The sequence below is a fragment of the Antedon bifida genome, chromosome 3 (genome assembly GCF_963402885.1).
Source record: "Antedon bifida chromosome 3, ecAntBifi1.1, whole genome shotgun sequence".
Lineage (NCBI taxonomy): Eukaryota > Metazoa > Echinodermata > Crinoidea > Comatulida > Antedonidae > Antedon > Antedon bifida.
The window spans coordinates 21,538,360-21,558,057 of NC_136228.1; the positions used below are offsets into that span (position 1 = coordinate 21,538,360).

Sequence of the window (19,698 nt, forward strand, 5' to 3'; positions counted from 1 at the left end):
TTTAATACACTGTGCTCTAGTGGACCCAATTTGGTACCAGTGGAGAATAGTGATATAAGATAGGAATACATTCACAAATTCTAACCTCTGTTCATATTTTAATACACTGTGCTCTAGTGGACCCAATTTGGTACCAGTGGAGCATAGTGATATAAGATAGGAATACATTCACTAAATTCAAACCTCTGTTCATATTTTAATACACTGTGCTCTAGTGGACCCAATTTTGCACCAGTGGAGCATAGTGATATAACATAGGAATACATTCACAAAATTCAAACCTCTGTTCATATTTTAATACACTGTGCTCTAGTGGACCCAATTTGGCACCAGTGGAGCATAGTGATATAAGATAGGAATACATTCACAAATTCTAACCTCTGTTCATATTTTAATACACTGTGCTCTAGTGGACCCAATTTGGCACCAGTGGAGCATAGTGATATAACATAGGAATACATTCACAAAATTCAAACCTCTGTTCATATTTTAATACACTGTGCTCTAGTAGACCCAATTTGGCACCAGTGGAGCATAGTGATATAACATAGGAATACATTCACAAAATTCAAACCTCTGTTCATATTTTAATACACTGTGCTCTAGTGGACCCAATTTGGCACCAGTGGAGCATAGTGATATAACATAGGAATACATTCACTAAATTCAAACCTCTGTTCATATTTTAATACACTGTGCTCTAGTGGACCCAATTTGGCACCAGTGGAGCATAGTGATATAAGATAGGAATACATTCACTAAATTCAAACCTCTGTTCATATTTTAATACACTGTGCTCTAGTGGACCCAATTTGGAGTGATATAACATAGGAATACATTCACAAAATTCAAACCTCTGTTCGTATTTTAATACACTGTGCTCTAGTGGACCCAATTTGGCACCAGTGGAGCATAGTGATATAACATAGGAATACATTCACAAAATTCAAACCTCTGTTCGTATTTTAATACACTGTGCTCTAGTGGACCCAATTTGGCACCAGTGGAGCATAGTGATATAACATAGGAATACAATCACTAAACTTCTGTTCATATTTTAATACACTGTGCTACAGAATTTTGTCTAAAATGTCTTGGCCGCCTAACAAACTGGACAGAGGGTTTTTTGTGAAGACTCCATCATTCAAAGCAAAGTATAAGAGATCAAAAAGGAAACCCATTCTTTGTCGAAAGGTCACAAAAGTCTTAAAGTCTGCTGGTTTTCAGGCAGACATCAATGCAGCAAGCAAAGAAAGTACTGTTAATGCCACATCAGAGGGAATTCCAGGTATGAAGTGCACTTTATTTTGCAAAATCCATTCAAACTAATTTTTTATACTGTTTATTTATTATTGTTTTTCAACTATGAACAGCAATCAAAAATGTTTATAAAATAAATAAATGTAAAACAAACTAATTAACAGTATGTTTTTTTCCTCTCATCTGCAGTCATTTATCTTTTTTAGCAAACATAACATCTAACATCTAAAAGTACTAGTATAATTTATCAATTGTACTGAAATGATAAATTAATACAAAAGTTTGTGTGGAGTTTAGTGCTGTATCAATATATATTGTATAATATTTTGTTCATTTATAGAGATGCCTACACAAAACGTTCCAGTTGAAGGATGTGAACCAACTACTGTACCACTACCAGATGACTTAACAGAAACTGTACCAAAGTTTCCAATCAATGTCAGTAGTTGAATTGTTTATTAATACATTAAGTATCAGTTGCCTTAATTGTATGCATGTTAATATTAAAATTAAAAAACTATGGTATTCTTTCATATTCAATATTAAAAAGAAAAAAACAATAGAAATGGCTTTTCACATTTATAACAGTCCTCTGTTATTTACAGCTACGAAATAGTTATCACGAAGCATTGTGTGATAACAATGGCATCTCTGTGCTTGGATCAATGTTTAAAGTATCAATTATACAAGATTTCAATATTAAGACAAGAAAATTGAAAGTGAGTATACACATTAACATTTTAAATATTACTTTAATTATTTATTTATTCTGTTTCTTATATTTTCCACATATTTTAAAGTTTCTTATTGGGTTATTTATTTTGTCTTATTCAGATGTTGTACAATAGGTAGGTAAATTTGTGCATTAATCCTTGCTTGCAATTGAGCCTGCCTGTTTTCCTAATTCCCTTCCATCATTGCGAGGCAGAGGAAGATACTCGGCAGATAAAGCAGTGACAGGAACAAAGGAAAGATGCAAGAAGGACTTTAAAGGCCACCCCTCGCTTCTACCGGGGATTTTTACAATCTTCTGCAGTCATGGTAATTATATTGTAGATCTGTTATTTTCATCCAACTGCTGATATTACATTTATTATTTCCTAGTGAAATTAACAAATATGTTGTATTACTGTATGTATTATGTTTGGATAATTTTTGTTTTTGTTTGGTGCATTTAAATTATCGATTATAATATATAAGAATAAAACAGACAATAGTAGAAAACAACAATAATCAATTAATTGAATAACCATAAATTGTTTAACAAATACAATACTTATTTCTTTTAGGTCCTTATTTATAACACCTTTTAGATTTTTTAATATCAATTATTGTTTCCAAAGAGAATTGTAATCAAGAAGTTGAACCCCGCTGCACTTCATTCTCATAATAAAAATTATATATATAATTGTATCTTGTTTTAAATGAATATGTTTTTGACAATTAACATGCTACCATGGAATTATGATCATCTTACCACATGTTTTTAAATTAATTGTTTTTAAATAACTTTTGTATTTGTTATGTTTTAGGTATTTGTTATGGCTTCGAGGTCATGAATAATCACGAATCTGTAAATATACCCTTTACCATCTTTCGTACAAGATTTTCAAAAGGTAACTTGTTAATATTTTGATATTTCAAATTTTACCTTGTGTTTTGTACATTTAGTAGGGCTAAAAAAAAACAAACTTGTCATACATATACCCTGGTAAATAGAAGTAGGAAATTCCATTCATCATCACAATACATACAGTTGAATATACAAAAGTATTCTACTGTGGGCAACCATAGACTGCGACTATCACATTCGGCGCCACCCCTATTCAGCACAAATTGTTTAACCTTAATTTGTTATAGTTTGTTTTTCTTTTGCTGTGAATTTTGTTTTGTTGTATTCCTTTTTTGTGTACTGTTATCTTTTCACTGCATAATTATTTTGTCCAACAGCTCCTAATGTAATCGTGTACGATTTTGCGTGTTCTCTGCACAAGTATTGTTTACGACGGGATCCTGTTTTCTTTAAACATACAAAGTTTTTCGTTGATCATTTTCACTGGTACAATCACAAAGGTAATATGTAAAATGTATATGTATAATATTAAAAACCCCTTGCCACCTATTGTTACAGAAAATTATGATGTAATTTATGATTATACGTATAACAACAGCGTTGTACAACAATTAAAATATAAATTTACACAACAAAATCCAGTCTTTATAGTGTCATATTTATTTAAAAAGTAAAATTAATTTTTGGGTGTAAATTTCAATATTAATTGTAGTGTACAAAATAAAAGTATTGACACCGAAGAAACACTGATACTTGTATTTTGGTTGTAGTTTTGCCACATGTTACAGTTCATAGTACAGTCACTCTTTTACTAATCCCAATTTAATTTAAACGTAACACCTAATGTCCATAAATAATAAAAAAAACATAATAAAATTCCAATTTTCATTTATTTTATTTTCTCAGCTTGCTCCCATGGATACAACTTAGATTTGTATCTACAATATACATCACTCAATACACAGATAAACGAGCAAGCAAATGCTGGTTTAAAGCGTATAAAGGACATGCTATCATACATGACGCAGGATCACTTCATGTCGCATTGCAGGTTATTTTTGTATAACAAGAATATAAACAAGCAGGACAGGTAATTAGGTGAAACATTTGCTATATTGTGCAGCAATAAGAATAAGTCAAATTTACTACATATACACTTCAGGTCAAGGGTCAACATAGCACAAAAATGGAATGTGTACGCATAAAAATGTGTTTGCAAGCATGTGTCAAACTTCAAAATTGCTCAAAATCAACTTTTAGGCAAGTTAGAGCATGGTTTAGGACATTTTGAGCATTTCAACATTTTTAGCCACATAGTAATGCAAAAAGTCCGTTTTTAGAGTTAATTTTTGTACTTTTCCATGAATTGTAAATGTCAAGTAACTACACAATTGCACATGAAACTTAGAAATGTGTGCACTCTCCAAAGGGCAATTTAGTGCAAATTTTTGTGTAAAAACATAGGGCTACCCAATCTGATTTTTTCCACTTTTATCATAGATTGTCACATTTTCAAACAATATCTTATGGGCTATTAAACACCATTGTTATTTTGATGAAGGCAACGTTTAAAAATTTCACCTACAGCATATATTTAAATATTTTGCAGGAATTAAAGGTGATCTCTGTCTTTTTTTTTATTTCTGTTTATAGCTGCTGAAATATAGATTTGAATGCATGAAAAAATGAAGAGACCACCAAGAAGAGTTCATGAATCATTAAATTTTAATAATTAATGATGTATTGTTTCAAAAAACATGAAAATAAAGATTAATTAAATCAGACTTTGAATAGGTATTTTGCAGTTTTAGTAGAAAAACAAAATAAAGTATTGTTTTCATTTATAAGATAACATAATAAATGGTTAAATTCAACCAAAAATCCATTGACTGGCAGCCAATTTGACCATTTTATGCTTGAAATTACAGTAACTATTATGTAACATTAAAATGGCATATTCAACAACAAAAATTATTTTTCAGGGGACAATACTGTACATCTTTAACTAATTAAATTAAATTTAATATTGGAGCTGTATGCATTGATAATATTCTTTGTAAACATAAAAATATGTAATTACTATTCTATTTAAAACACTGCAATTTTAAATTTGTTAAATGTGGTTTAGTTACATTTTAGTATTCTGATTTTAGCCCTATTTTAAATGATATAACACACTGATATTATAATTGTTTGTTTCAGCTTGTCAAATTGAGTTTGCAATGGTAAAGTAATGTTGATAGGAGGTTTTTTTTTAAACCAATACATGATACAACAACATAAACGTTGTTATATTTTATGTAAAATGTATCTTTTTGTTTAATGTTTTATAGATATTTTTAGATATGTGATATATAGAGATGAACGATTTTTTAATTGTTTTAAATATTAACAGTTTAAAAAAATGTACAAATTCATAAACACATTGACAATGTAAGCAAGGAATTGTTTAAAATGATGATAAAGGATGATTTTTGTCAATCATTCATATACCATAACATTAACAGAATGTGCAGATAAACTCTTAAAATACAATAAACAATAAAAGAAACTCTTGTAAATAAATATGTATTTGGAAGTGGAATAAAGTGTTTCAGAAATAGTACCTTATCATAATGAAGTATCCATGTGGTTGTTTGCGTCTGTTATATAGGTGTGTGTGGGTACGTGAAATTTTGGGACTACCGCTGTATATAGTCAGGCTATGCATGACAACTACTGTAAATTATTATTATGTAGCGCCTTGTTACAGTCGCTATTATGTAGAAAACGCCAGCTAATGTCGAAACAACCGTTAAAAATCCACACCAGCTAATGTAGAAACGGTCAACAGCTTATGTAGTAACGAAAATTGCCTCCCAGCTTATGTAGTTACTATCGCCAGCTAATGTAGAAAATGTTCTGTATTTTACAAAAATGTCTAAATCATGTGAAAATGCATCGATCTTTACTTAGTTATCAGCCTTTCCACCTCTCGTAAGTAACCAACTTTCTAAAACGACCACACATCGTAAGCAACCATCTCTATTTAAGAGACCGCTTCTCATAATCGACCACCTCTCGCAAGGGATCACCTCCTCTCATAAAGGACCGCTTCTCATAATCGACCACCTCTCGTAGGCGACCACCTCTCTTAACGACCACACCTCTCGTTAGTGACCACTTCAATTAAGGGACCACGACCTCTTTCTCTCTATCAAAGGACCGCTTCTCATAATCGACCATCTCCCATCACAACGACCTCTCGCAAGTGACCACCTCTAATGAACGACCAACTTCTCTGTTAAGGGAGCGCTTCTCGTCAGCGACGACGTACTCTTTTACAGGAACACGTCTCTTAACGTCCACACCCCTCGTCAGTGACGACTCTTTTAAAGGACCACCTCTCTTAACGGCCACACCTCTTGTTAGTGACTACCTCCTTTAAAGGATCACCGCCTCTATTAAGGGACTGCTCCTCATAATCTACCATCTCCCATCACAACGAGAGATAGTGGATTATGAGAAGCGGTCCTTTAATAGAGAGAGAAAGAGGTCGTGGTCCACCATTAAACGAGGTGATCCCTTACGAGAGGTGGTCGATTATGAGAAGCGGTCCCTTAATAGAGATGGTTGCTTACGATGTGTGGTCGTTTCACTTTTTGTAAAATATATAACATTTTCTACATTAGCTGGCGATAGTAACTGCATAAGCTGGGAGGCAATTTTCGTTACTACATATAAGCTGTTATCCGTTTCTACATTAGCTGGTGTTTATTTATATTTACTGCATAAGCTGTTGGTGTTTCTACATTAGCTGGAGGTTTTACTACATTAGCGGTGGATTGTTCTACATTAACGGTTGTTTCGACATTAGCTGGCGTTTTCTACATTAGCGGTTGTAACACGCCTTCATAGTAATGTTTTTTAGTGTGTAATACATCACAAATAGGTTTGCGAATATTTACAATTATGGATGGGTGGGGCTTGTGATACTTCTGTATCACCATAAAACTGCTGTTGTAATAATTTATAATAATATGTTACTACCTATACTACTTATTTGCGAAATGGTCCGCTTTTTGGTTAAGGTTTATAAAAAAAGAAACATATATTCAAATCTTCAAGGAACTTTTTCATTATAAAATATCTTATCATATCATATTATAAGATAGTAATGGTAACAAATTAATTACAGAAGTATTAATTACTTAAAATTATACAACTGGAAATGATGTTACATTATGTAAAATAAATAAATCAAAAAATCACATATTCGTAGTTACGTACATCCATTCTCTCAAAACATGTTGGATTATAATGGTACCTGGATATTAAATATTGCAACATGGAAAGCGGTTAATGAGAAACATTCGCTTGTAGTTTTTTCAAAACAATCTTCTCTTTTGTATATACATGCAATTACCTTAGTTATGGAGCAATATTAGCAAAATACTATGTTGGAATAGCCTACAGGAAGGTTGTATATGTTTTGTACAAATACACTTGTGTAAGGGCGTGTGGCGCTGTGTGTTGGACGTTCGTCTACTGATCGTTAGACCGAGGTTCGAATCCAACTCTCGCCGCATTGCTTGTATCCTTAGGCAAGATACTTTACTTACGTTTGCCTCTCTCCACCCAGGTGTATAAATGGGTACCCGGTTAGATCAGACACAACTTTGCGCTGATTACTAGCTGCATATATGGGAGTATGTTTCCATAGGTATTTGATCAGGAAATGACTGGGGTAATAATGTTCAGCGCATTGAGAGCTTGCTTATATGCGCTATATAAGAATGAACTATTATTATTATACACTTTATTGCCAATGGATAATTCTTCTCTCGTGATGAACTTGAAATTTTATTTTATAATAATTAATACTAATAGCGCGCTTTTGCATTATATCCCAAAGAGAGGTAAATTTACTCTCGATGGAAACATTATGATGGGTCGCTAATGTTTAAATAACCATAATGTTGAGATTGAGGCTGACATAGACCGAAATGTTGGGAAAAAGTAGAATGATTTTTATTTTAATTGTATTTGGGTAACGGATGGTACGACATGGCCTGAGATACGTAGGTTGTGTAGCCTTAAATCGGCAAAAACAAAATTAAAATTTTCTTAAGACAATAACAAAAATGTTTTAATTTGGTAATGTTAACTATAATCTTTGTACTACTTTACGCAAAAACGAAAATAACAGTGCCTTAACCGCATTGGGTTTACTTAAATCGTAGCTCCGTCAGAAAAATGAGTTGAAATTTTAAGTTCGTTCATAGATGTGCATTCGTGAAACAGCAGAAGTATAAAACACTTAAATATTGCCAACAAATTGAATATTTTTATTTATATAGATAATAAAACATATATTAAACATACTTACCTATTCTTATAACTTTTTGTTAACGAAAAATATTTTTATTTTATGTTTTTATTTAATGTTTTTTTTTTCCACGATTAAAATTATCACCCTTTCCAGGTTTATTGAAGATATTGTTCAACATTCTTGGAATTTGTTTATAAAAATGATGGTCAGAAAGCATTTTGAAGGGTAGAACATGCTTACATTATTAAATTTTGAAAATATTTTAATTAGACCAATTAAATCGCAATTATTAATTAAAAATGTAACGAGGGCGCTGTTTATACATAAAATGAATAGGCATATTCTGTGTGGTGATATTCCGCTCGAGGTGACATTAAAATACAATTAACATGTCGTTATCTTAACTTTTAGTATAGAATATCATTATCTGAAACATATTTCTCATCAGTGAAATAAAATATTAACAGAAATTAGAATTTAGTGAATGTATTCCTATGTTATATCACTATGCTCCACTGGTGCCAAATTGGGTCCACTAGAGCACAGTGTATTAAAATATGAACAGAGGTTAGAATTTGGTGAATGTATTCCTATCTTATATCACTATGCTCCACTGGTGCCAAATTGGGTCCACTAGAGCACAGTGTATTAAAATATGAACAGAGGTTTGAATTTGGTGAATGTATTCCTATCTTATATCACTATGCTCCACTGGTGCCAAATTGGGTCCACTAGAGCACAGTGTATTAAAATATGAACAGAGGTTTGAATTTGGTGAATGTATTCCTATCTTATATCACTATGCTCCACTGGTGCCAAATTGGGTCCACTAGAGCACAGTGTATTAAAATATGAACAGAGGTTTGAATTTAGTGAATGTATTCCTATCTTATATCACTATGCTCCACTGGTGCCAAATTGGGTCCACTAGAGCACAGTGTATTAAAATACGAACAGAGGTTAGAATTTGTGAATGTATTCCTATGTTATATCACTATGCTCCACTGGTACCAAATTGGGTCCACTAGAGCACAGTGTATTAAAATACGAACAGAGGTTAGAATTTGTAAATGTATTCCTATGTTATATCACTATGCTCCACTGGTACCAAATTGGGTCCACTAGAGCACAGTGTATTAAAATATGAACAGAGGTTTGAATTTAGTGAATGTATTCCTATCTTATATCACTATGCTCCACTGGTACCAAATTGGGTCCACTAGAGCACAGTGTATTAAAATATGAACAGAGGTTTGAATTTAGTGAATGTATTCCTATCTTATATCACTATGCTCCACTGGTACCAAATTGGGTCCACTAGAGCACAGTGTATTAAAATACGAACAGAGGTTTGAATTTAGTGAATGTATTCCTATATTGTATCACTATGCTCCACTGGTGCCTAATTGGGTCCACTAGAGCACAGTGTATTAAAATATTAAACAAAGTTTTTAATGCACACTCTTATTAAATGAAAGCAATACAAAAACAAAGTAATTCAATTTACTTTAGTATTTTAACTGTATGTTTATTGCATTGATATAGTTTAGAACAGCTGAACAGTACTGTACAGTAAAATATTATTAAAATAATAAAACAAATACTTGAATTATATTTGAAAATGTAACATGTTTATATTATGCACAGCATAAGATGTTGACACAAAGATGATAGAGAATTTAATCATGAGAATATGTTGAATAATTGTACATCAAAAGTGGTTTTTCATTTCAAAAAACATGGAATAAATAACATTTTTTACTGTATGTATGAAAGAACTATGACTAAACTAAACTAGTAACAATAAATATATATGTAATACAGCAGCAATATATAAAATAACATGCAAAACAATATGTTATACAGAAACTACTATAAAAGTTTATATTTTAACAAACTAAAGCCATTGAATTAGTCTAACAGATTTACTATTTCATTTCCTGAGATAATCATGTAGAAAAGTATTGCAACATGATTTATTTTGAGTTATAATACACCTGATTTTATACTTGGTTATTACACATCACATGTAATATAAAATTAGCCCTACCTAATGAAAAAGTGATACCTAATACAGTAGTGATCATTTCACATTCAGGTTTAAGCCTATTTTTGTTATGAAATTGCATTGATTGATCAACTTGTTGTGCACGCCATTTGTAACTGGTCTACTCCGTGTCTAAAATTGGAGCACTGCTGTTTTGAATGGCCTAGATTCCAAGCCTAGTATTCGTTAATGATTTTACTATGGATAAATGTCATTCAATGAAAGTAGATTAAAATATAAAAGTATACTAAATATTTTTAACATCAAAAATTCACAACAAAGTTTTACAAATAAAAAAAACATCCCTGTAGATAACAATAAGTTCTTTGGTTCACCTAGAAATGACATTATCGATATCTTGCAACACAAATATCACATTCCCATTCAGTAGATGGAGTTTCAATGGTGGTGGTACAAGTATTTTTGTGGAACCACCGGCCACACACATCACATCCAATCCATGTGTCATCTGTCCCCAGACATGGTTCCGCATCACATTGTGCTTGGGTTCCCCTTTTGCCATATCCTAATAATTTCTTTAGGACCCATACCCTCATTGTGGTTGCCATATCTGGTGTGGTTAAAGAGGGATTCACCCCTTCACAAATGAAGTAAGCATTCTGAAATAAGATAAAAAAAAAAGATTAGTTCTATATAACAGTACATAATGTTTGTTGACATTCAGGTGGTCCGTTTTTCTAAAATGTAGTATGTATATTTTCTAGTATGTCAACATTGGTTTACTACGGAATACAGTACTTTACTTGTAATGTTAGTCAATAAATAGCATATATTTTTATACATATAAAATGTCAGCCTTATTCCAATATAAGTAAACGCTGCAACCTATGTCTGCAAGAGAAATATTTCATTATATATGAGCCTGATATTTGCTCTCTTAATCAAAGAAACAAATTATTTAGCACATGCAGACACGGAAGAAAATTCTTATTAAGATATCAAGGTTAATAATTAAAGACACCTATAGATAAATAGAACGGGCGAATATACAATTGCTCTGTCGCTTGTATATATTAACTATAAACATTCTCTTTGTGAGCATTGTACTTCTAAATACTTTACTCAGAGCCTAACACCTGAAGATTGAGGAGGTATTTCATCTCTCTCATGAAACAGAGTCTGTAGTGTTAATAACTATGTTGAATTTTTAACCTGAGTCTTGATTTTTCATTTACATATAAAACCATTTATTTATACATATAAAACCTTTAAAAGATTTATAATATGTATAGTTGTTATCTTGTTTAATTTAAATTTGTAACAATCTTCCAAGCAAAATGGTTTTCTGTGTTTTAAAGATAATAATTGTATCTTATAATTTACAGATGTTCACTATATATCTAAATTTTAAAAACCTAGTACGTACCAACATGACAAACGAACCACAGCTGTGGCCATCAGTTTGTTTGCATGTATTCATGCTAACTGTTTTCCATGGGCCACCTAGTTCCCCCGTCTCTGAAAATCTTTTTTCCATGTAGTTGCTGAAATGGGATAAAAATATTACATATTATTTTAAATAACTGTGTAACGTTTAATTGTATGTAAATTATAAACAAAAACATCATGTTATATCAGAAGATTGGTTGAGATATTAATATATTGTTGGCATAATGATTCAACATATTTCAAAACTCTAAGGAAAATAAACTACCTGAAGTACTGGATGTGTGCATCATTATTCCCATGTAGGGAATCCAGTACAGCAACTGATTTCGAAGGCACATGTGCCACAAGTAAAATCCAATGTTGTGGCACATGGATCGGAACCATAATCCAATTAAATTTAGACAGGACAACCTGTATACATTGAAAAAATGTATGTGTGTATACTAAGTATAATAGTGACATTGTACATTGATTGAAATTCTAATTACATGTAATTTGCTGCACATTTTAGGCTTTTCACATGGAAAATAAAGAGAGTAAATGGGTTGAACAAAGATAAACTTAATTTACTGGTGACCTGTTCTCTAAAATGATCACTTTGAATGGAACATTAAAACAAACATTTGATTCTTCAATCACAAACATTAAACCAAAAAATGATACATGAACAACAAATAAGCTGAACCATATAATTATATATAATATATATAAATCCAAAGGCAAATTAATGAAAAAATGACAATGCTGTGGGTATCAGTGGCTGGATCTCAATAGAGATACAAAAAAAAAGCGAAAAGCTAAATCAAAATGATAAGTAAAACAGCCAGAAAAATTAGCAGAGCTTTCGAGGAACACTAGGCCTTCATCAGTGCAAGTGAAGGAATTTGGATATATATAATAATAATAATAATAAAATGTAAAAGAAATAAAAAATCATTTATTTGCAGTTGATTATATATTGTTAACATGACAAATAGATTTTAACAATGTATGATGGGCCACTAAGTCCAAATAATATTATTGTTATTCTAATCCTATCCTATGTCACAGAATTTAATCACAAAGTTTTCAGCAAATTTGCATTTAGAGTCATTCATTCATTCATTCTTTATTTAGCCTTTAAAATCGAAATAAAACAGGTGGAAATTTAAGGAGGCAAAGATAAGCAAAAGCAGTTAAAATCGCTGTAGCTCACAGGCTTGCTTATCCATGCTTAGACAGAGACATAACATTTTGTAGGCCTCGATAGTGATAACAACCATGAATGTACACACAAAAATATTCAATGTATTGTTGAATTAAAAATAATAATAATAATAATAAGCTGATGGAGATGGATGGACATTTTAACTAATATATACAGAATAATCAAAAAGAGAAAAACTAAATTGTAACTGACCATTGTTTAAAAAGAATAAACAATTCAATTTCGGTAGGTACAAAAAGCAAATAACTGTGAAGCAATACCTTCTTTGCGAACCACGGTGTAATGTGTGGGTTGTTCCACCTCGAGGCAATGTGTGTGGGCAACACGAACACATGCCCTGTATCGTGCAAGTTTCTTTGGAAGGCAATTAAGCCCAGATAGGCATTTGTGATCTATAGAAATAAATAGTAAATGTTAAATATCCTTAAAAAAGATCCCGAGCGGGAATTTAAACAAGATCTCAACTGTGTAAGGATATATAACCAAAAATAGCCTAATAACACTCGAGGGGAAATAATATGTAGGGGAATTATTTATTATTTATTATTAGTTTTTGAAAATTATTTATTATTAGTTTTTGAAAATTATTTATTATTAGTTTTTGAAAATTCTTAGAAAATGAGTGCAGTGAATTGGCTGCTGTAGATAGGTGATTATTTGTGGTGTAAAAAAAAAGAAGTAATAATGCTTTTTGGCATGTATTTATTAATTTAAGAAATAGCACATTTTTACCGCATCATTAATCCACCGTGGACTAATCAGTGTCATCAAATCTTGACTGTTGATGCTAAATTTTGGCAATTTCAGCCACTCATTTTCTTTTAGTTTATTAATGCTTTCCTTCAGTTGATTGATTTCAGTATTTCTTGTTCGCAAAAAGCCAGTTAATACTGATATATCTGTAAAAAGAAAATAATAAATAATCCAATGTTGTTATTAAGTTCAATATCGGGGTTCGATTTTTTATTAACCTGGCACGTAATAAAACCTGCACTGCCTACTCAGGCTACCTTTACCTGGTTGGAACAAAAGTAACATAGCCTATAACAAATAATTAATAAACATATGTAGGTAAGTAGCCAATAATTTGAATATTAAAATAGCCATTAATTGCTCAAATACACAGTACAAACAAGTCGAGTCCTGCCTGCTTAAAGGAAAACTTAATAAATGCCAAATGAACTATTTCACAGGGATTTCATTGGTTGGTTCAATCTGAATAAGATTTGATTTGATTTTATTCGTTTTCAACATAAGATTAGAAGACAATATGAATACAACAATTTACAAGCATAATTATGCATGATGATATTTGAATTTTAAAAACTGGAATTACAATTTGAAACCCACAATATATACCCCAACCTCTACTGTATTTTACATTTTAATTTGTATTATTCATTAATCTATGAAATTTGTATTCTTCTTTTCAAATTTCAGTAACATACCAGTTGTCCTGACAACTCGAACAATCATCCCACGTAATCTCATAACAGATAGGTTCGTTGTGTCCTCTTCTTCTATAAGCTAAGTTTTTAGGTGTAGTTATGGACAGCAATCTAACATGGAAAAATCATATTAAAGAAGTAGAGAATAAAACTTCCAAAAGCGTTGGTATCATTTCTAGGTTATCCTCATTTGTACCCCTTAATATTCTTCGAACCCTTTACTGCTCCCTCATTCTTCCCTATTTGAGCTACTGTAACATTGTCTGGGCCAATACTTACGTATCCAACCTCAGTAAACTGCAAATTATACAAAAGAAGGCTATCAGGATTATATCTGGCGCTCCACCGCGGTCCCATTCTTCCCATTTATTTTCCAAACTTAATCTCCTCAAACTCATTGATATAAACATAATGCAACAAGGCAAATTTGTATTCTCCGCCCTGCATTCCACTTCTCCAAATCATTTAAACAATATGTTTATTCCGAATTTTTCTATTCACAATTATCCTACACGTTCTAGAACCAATATACACATACCTATCCACAACACCAATTATTTTCAAAAGAGTATTAGATACTCCGGTCCATCAATGATGAACAGTTTACCACCCCCAATTACAAATGCTGTTTCAATTTCTTTATTTTCCAAAAAATTAAAACAACACCTAATGTTAAAGTATTAAAAAGACAACAATCGAATGTCGCAATTTGATTTACGCTGCTGAACATTGATCTACTGTGGTTTTTGAGTTTTATTTTCTGATTATACAATTTGATTGATCTATTTTTTATCAATTTATTTATTTATTTTATTTATTTTTTTTAATTAATTAATTAATTTATTTATTTTTTATTTTTCCTTTTGTGTGCGTTTTTTTGTCTTGTTTGTTTCTCTTTATTTCCACTCTTATTCAATTATCCATTTTATTTGCATAGGCATACCCAGCACAAGATTTCCTCATCTTCTCGGGATTACGCCTTCCTCCATAGCCAATTTTCTAAAATTCACTTTTCTGTTGTTTATCCAACAAACATCTATTTCATTTTTTATATTCCTTACCATTTCTGTTTATTATTTTGTACTGTATTGCTATGGAGGAAAATAAATGTCTTTTGAAATGAAATGAAATGAAAAGCTCTTTTATAGTTAAAAATTTGTTGTCTGTTGTTATAACTATGAAAAAAAAATATGAACTAAGTAAGTACAGTATGATTCAAATCCACAAAATGGGTTCTGTGGAGAGAGTAGCTCTTCCAGCTGCATTTTACAGTGTCTGTCTGTCAACCACGAAACCTTTGCTGAAATATCCTTCCGCCGATACTGTTATTGTGTAGGTACCTGGTAACAAACGCCAATATTCACCGTCTTTTGCTAAAGAAAAAGTATATAGATATTAAATCATAGATAATATAAATATGGTTCATTTTAACATATTCTTATTCATACGTAACAACATGGAAATGTTGAATGTTTAAAATGGTTGATCAAAATATATGGGTAAATTATTTCTAACCATTCACCAATGGTGGCGAATGTAAACAAAATCTGTTTCAATTAAAGCAAAAATCAATTCAACTTACTTGAGGTGACGTCATGATTGATTCCTGGTCCTCCTTTGATAGGCATATCGTCAGTGCTTGCTATAATACCCTTTACTCCCATATGAATCTGAAATGTTAAAAATAAATATGTACATAATATTACATACTTTTTATTTTAGTGTATGTGATATCACATGTGCCAGAAAGGAATACACACACCGCTATCATCATCATCATCATGCCTACGTCAGTACAGTATAAAAAAAGTTAAAATTCAATTTACCAGTCAGTATTTTGTAATCTATTTTGCTTCTCCCTCAAATCCTCAGTTTCCATATTTTCTTCCTCATCTCCATTTGCTAAAGGCTCAAATTGATTTACAGACTGCATGCGCGAAACTGAGATGACGTCATGGTCATTTTCACGCTTCGGTGAATATCGGCAGTGGGTGGGGCATAGAATAATATTTTAAATTCTATTTTTTTAACATTTTTGTCAAACATACACAAAAAATAAAAGCACCCATTTTGTTAAGAATATTAATTATTATGTAATTTTAATATCAGAAACTCAAAATCATATACTCAACTCAAGTTCATCTTTAAGGCATCCTGTAATTGCCGATTTTTCGCTGTTGGATGTGGTTGAAATAAAATAACCCATTTTCAAGCGCACAATTTTTAAAGTTTGATGTGCAAGTGTGTCATTATTTTACATTCCTAATTTATCAAAAATGAAAGAAATACATCATAAAAAGTATAAAGAACGATAATCAAGTGCAAAAGGTATTTCTAAGCTGCGTACGGTCAAAGTGCGCAAAAGCGAGTGCGCAGCGCAAATTTTTTTGAAAAATATGAAATGCTTAAAAATGACAATGTCCAGAAATTGTAGACTAGCCTAGAAAGTTGATTAGAAATTGATTAGAAAATCGGTGAAGCAATGTACCCCTGTTTTTTTAATGGAATAAGCCACGGAGGTCACCATCTAAACAATGCATACAATATATAAACAATGCAAGCAAGCTTGGCGTTCCATACTAAATTCATCCCGGTCAGGTCTAGCCTAGGCCCTACATCTGTAAAGATAGTGTGGGCTTCCTATGCCCCGTTGATCCTTGGACCTTCATACCTGAAACTCTGACCACAAACTAAAGCAACATCCAGGCGTAATTCTTGTAATGTACACGTGAGCCTCTTCCAATTCGTCATGTTCCAGGGTACGCGGTGCGTGATTGGGAATAGGCCTAGACTTCTTGTTTGATGTGTTGTTGTGGACGACTCAAACACAATTGCCGCCCGCCGTGGTGTGGTGGTCAAATGCAGCAGCTGAGCCCGCGTGTGTGTGTTGTTGTGTGGTGGTGGTGGTGCGGTACCCACGTATGTTCGCTCGCTATGCAAAAGCCTGAAATTCGATACTTCCTGGTTACGTCACTCATCAATAGAGGGCGTAAACATACCTTCGTAGTTTCGTTACTTGGCAACGATAAACAAACAATCGCGCCGACGAAAAAGACAATTAAAAGTCGTATAACTACGGTAAGAATTCATAATTTTATTTTTTTTAAATATATGTTTACTTTTAATATAATAATACATACTTAGTGAAATTTTCAAAATTTTTAGTGAGCAAAAACAATTATAAAAAACGATTTTAGTATAGGCATATCAAATTACCAAAAGTATCATTATAAAAACATTAATTAATATACAAGGCATATAATTTCTGTAATAATTAAATTTTCAGAGTTTTTTGTCATTATCAAATAAAACTTAAAATGCACTCTTGATGTTGAGCCTATTCTAATTTTTTTTTTATTTCAGGTCGATGTAGAAGACTATTTCCTGTACTTTAACAAAATAATACTAGTAATATATTAATATTAGTATAGGCCTCACTGTGTAAAACGTCATTCTTTTATTAAAATTGAATATGGAAAAGCATGTTATAAATCTAAATTACTTGTGTCGTATATGTGGGAACAGGCTAAAACCTTATGCCTCCAGACAAGGAGCCAAGGAAATCAGGCGGTTTGCTTGTTCCAACTTTCAACCACAATTTTCAACTGCTTTAAACATCAACATTTTGCAAGATATTGATGGTGTTCACCCCAAGTATTTCTGTCTGCTGTGCATGGGATATTTGCAAAAAAACAAACCATGCAATGTAACCCAGTGGCAACCCCATCATAGAACAGGCGACTGTAGTACATGTGCCCAATTTGAGACACAGAAAAGTGGCGGTAGACCGAAGAAGAAGAAAAGAGGTTTAGCAACTGAAAGCTATAAAATAAAACATGCAACTACCGTTGCAGTGGAAACACATTTTAAAAACTTAAAGCCTCCGTTTCTTCAGCCAATTTCTGGCTCCTTTCATGTTTCAAGTTCACTTGATAATTTTAAATGTGGTATTTGTAAACTTGTTTCGTCTTTTCCTGTGGTTACATCTTGCCATCACGTTATGTGCAAGTCCTGCATTCAACCGTTGTATATGGATTGTGATACTGTCCAATGTTCTGTATGTAATGTACCTGTGCATTTTTCATGTATTAACGATGTTCAGTCAATCTTTGCTGAATGTTATCTGTCTGTTCCTGTTGTATGTAAAAGATGTCGTACTGTAGTGAAATGTAAATGTATCAGTGACCATGTATGCCTGCCAGACCACTGTTATCTATCATCGCCAACTAACTTAACATCAACGCCAGTCACTCCTCGTGATCAATTACAACAAACGAACCAAATAGATGACATATTAAACCATCCACTTGGTACTCCAGTAACGCCACTGATGGAGGAAGTTGGTCTACACATCCTAAAAGCAAAATTGAAACAGTCGAACAACAACACAACTGAGTTTAGTGTTAAAGGAAAGGTACTTTTTTAATGGTTATTACTGTATAATCAAATTGTTAATTATTACAAAAAACTTAAAACTTAAATTCAATAAAAACTAACAAGTTTACTTAATTTTATTACTAAAAATAACACCAACTATAGAAATGTATTACCTTTTTTCAAAAACCAGAAACTAAAAACAATGGCGATGCCGATACCACGAAAAAGCTCATCTGATGCAGGCTGGAGAACTGTTCACAACAGAAGTAAATTCATCGATGATGTACGGTGGGCAGTAAGTGGAGGAGATTCAGAAGCTCAAAGAGATGATGAGTTTTCTCAATTTAAAAGTCCGATACGTCTTCCAACTGGTGATTTGCTATCTTTAAAAACAAATCTTGGCCTAACATGGAAAAAAAACAGAGAACTGAAATGGTAAATAACAAATCAACATTCTGCAGTATCTGAATCGAACACCCTCAACATTATAGTTTTTAATATTTTATTTTTTTTTTAAAGCTGGCTAAAAAAATATGGTGTCAGCACAGAATGCGAGGCAAAAATGAGGCACCAAAAAAACATCATCATTGACGACAACATCATTTCTGAATACGTCCCTATGGCACATTCCTGCAATGACACAGGGGATACAATCATCCAAAAAACTGCATGTGTTTCTGTTGCAAGTCTCAACAAAAAAATCTGCCAGCAATATGATGAACTAGAAAAGTAGGTTTTTTATTTGCTTTCATTAACAGATTTAATTTAATTACTGAATTTTTAAAAATGAATCAAATAAATATCAATACCTTTTACAGATTAAATCTTCTAACATGGCACGATGGCCACATCCTATCAGATGAGATGTGGGTAAAGATCGGAGGGGACAAGGGTGGTGGAAATTTCAAGCAGATGCTTCAGCTTTGCCATGTACCACGCCCCAATGCCCAAAATAATACAATCATCATCAATTGCTTTGAGGCCACCGATTCCAGTTTTAATTTAAGAACTGGCCTCAAGGATATCTTGCCTCAACTCGAAGAGCTGCAAAATTCCACATTAAGG

General features: G+C 32.2%; 3 protein-coding genes across 6 annotated transcripts; 2 read left to right on the top strand and 1 right to left on the bottom strand.

The window, feature by feature from the left end:
- The first annotated feature begins 1,089 nt into the window (after positions 1 to 1,089).
- LOC144837274 (uncharacterized) lies at positions 1,090 to 2,194 on the top strand. Its single transcript, XM_078692322.1, has 4 exons — positions 1,090 to 1,288; positions 1,601 to 1,698; positions 1,866 to 1,979; positions 2,095 to 2,194. The coding sequence occupies exons 1-4, from the start codon at positions 1,090 to 1,092 to the stop codon at positions 2,110 to 2,112; spliced, it is 429 nt and encodes a 142-aa protein (XP_078548448.1). The 3' UTR covers positions 2,113 to 2,194.
- Positions 2,195 to 2,201: 7 nt separating this feature from the next.
- Positions 2,202 to 4,790, top strand: LOC144837305 (uncharacterized). The gene is made up of 5 exons (XM_078692355.1): positions 2,202 to 2,301; positions 2,793 to 2,876; positions 3,211 to 3,333; positions 3,740 to 3,923; positions 4,487 to 4,790. Exons 2-5 carry the CDS (start codon positions 2,816 to 2,818, stop codon positions 4,491 to 4,493), a joined length of 375 nt encoding a protein of 124 aa, XP_078548481.1. The 5' UTR covers positions 2,202 to 2,301; positions 2,793 to 2,815; the 3' UTR covers positions 4,494 to 4,790.
- Positions 4,791 to 9,688: 4,898 nt separating this feature from the next.
- Positions 9,689 to 17,161, bottom strand: LOC144837916 (sentrin-specific protease-like). Of its 4 annotated transcripts, none has more exons than XM_078693245.1 (9): positions 16,083 to 17,161; positions 15,839 to 15,926; positions 15,464 to 15,629; positions 14,257 to 14,367; positions 13,541 to 13,707; positions 13,069 to 13,200; positions 11,867 to 12,012; positions 11,579 to 11,696; positions 9,689 to 10,811 (listed from the first exon to the last, which is right to left on the bottom strand). In XM_078693245.1, the coding sequence occupies exons 4-9, from the start codon at positions 14,297 to 14,299 to the stop codon at positions 10,539 to 10,541; spliced, it is 879 nt and encodes a 292-aa protein (XP_078549371.1). In that variant the 5' UTR covers positions 14,300 to 14,367; positions 15,464 to 15,629; positions 15,839 to 15,926; positions 16,083 to 17,161; the 3' UTR covers positions 9,689 to 10,538. The 4 variants fall into 4 exon arrangements, with proteins under 4 accessions (XP_078549371.1, XP_078549369.1, XP_078549370.1 ...); XM_078693243.1 differs by having other exon boundaries at positions 9,690 to 10,811; positions 14,257 to 15,629; positions 16,083 to 16,518; positions 16,928 to 17,161; XM_078693244.1 differs by having other exon boundaries at positions 9,690 to 10,811; positions 14,257 to 15,629; positions 16,389 to 17,161.
- Positions 17,162 to 19,698: the final 2,537 nt, after the last annotated feature.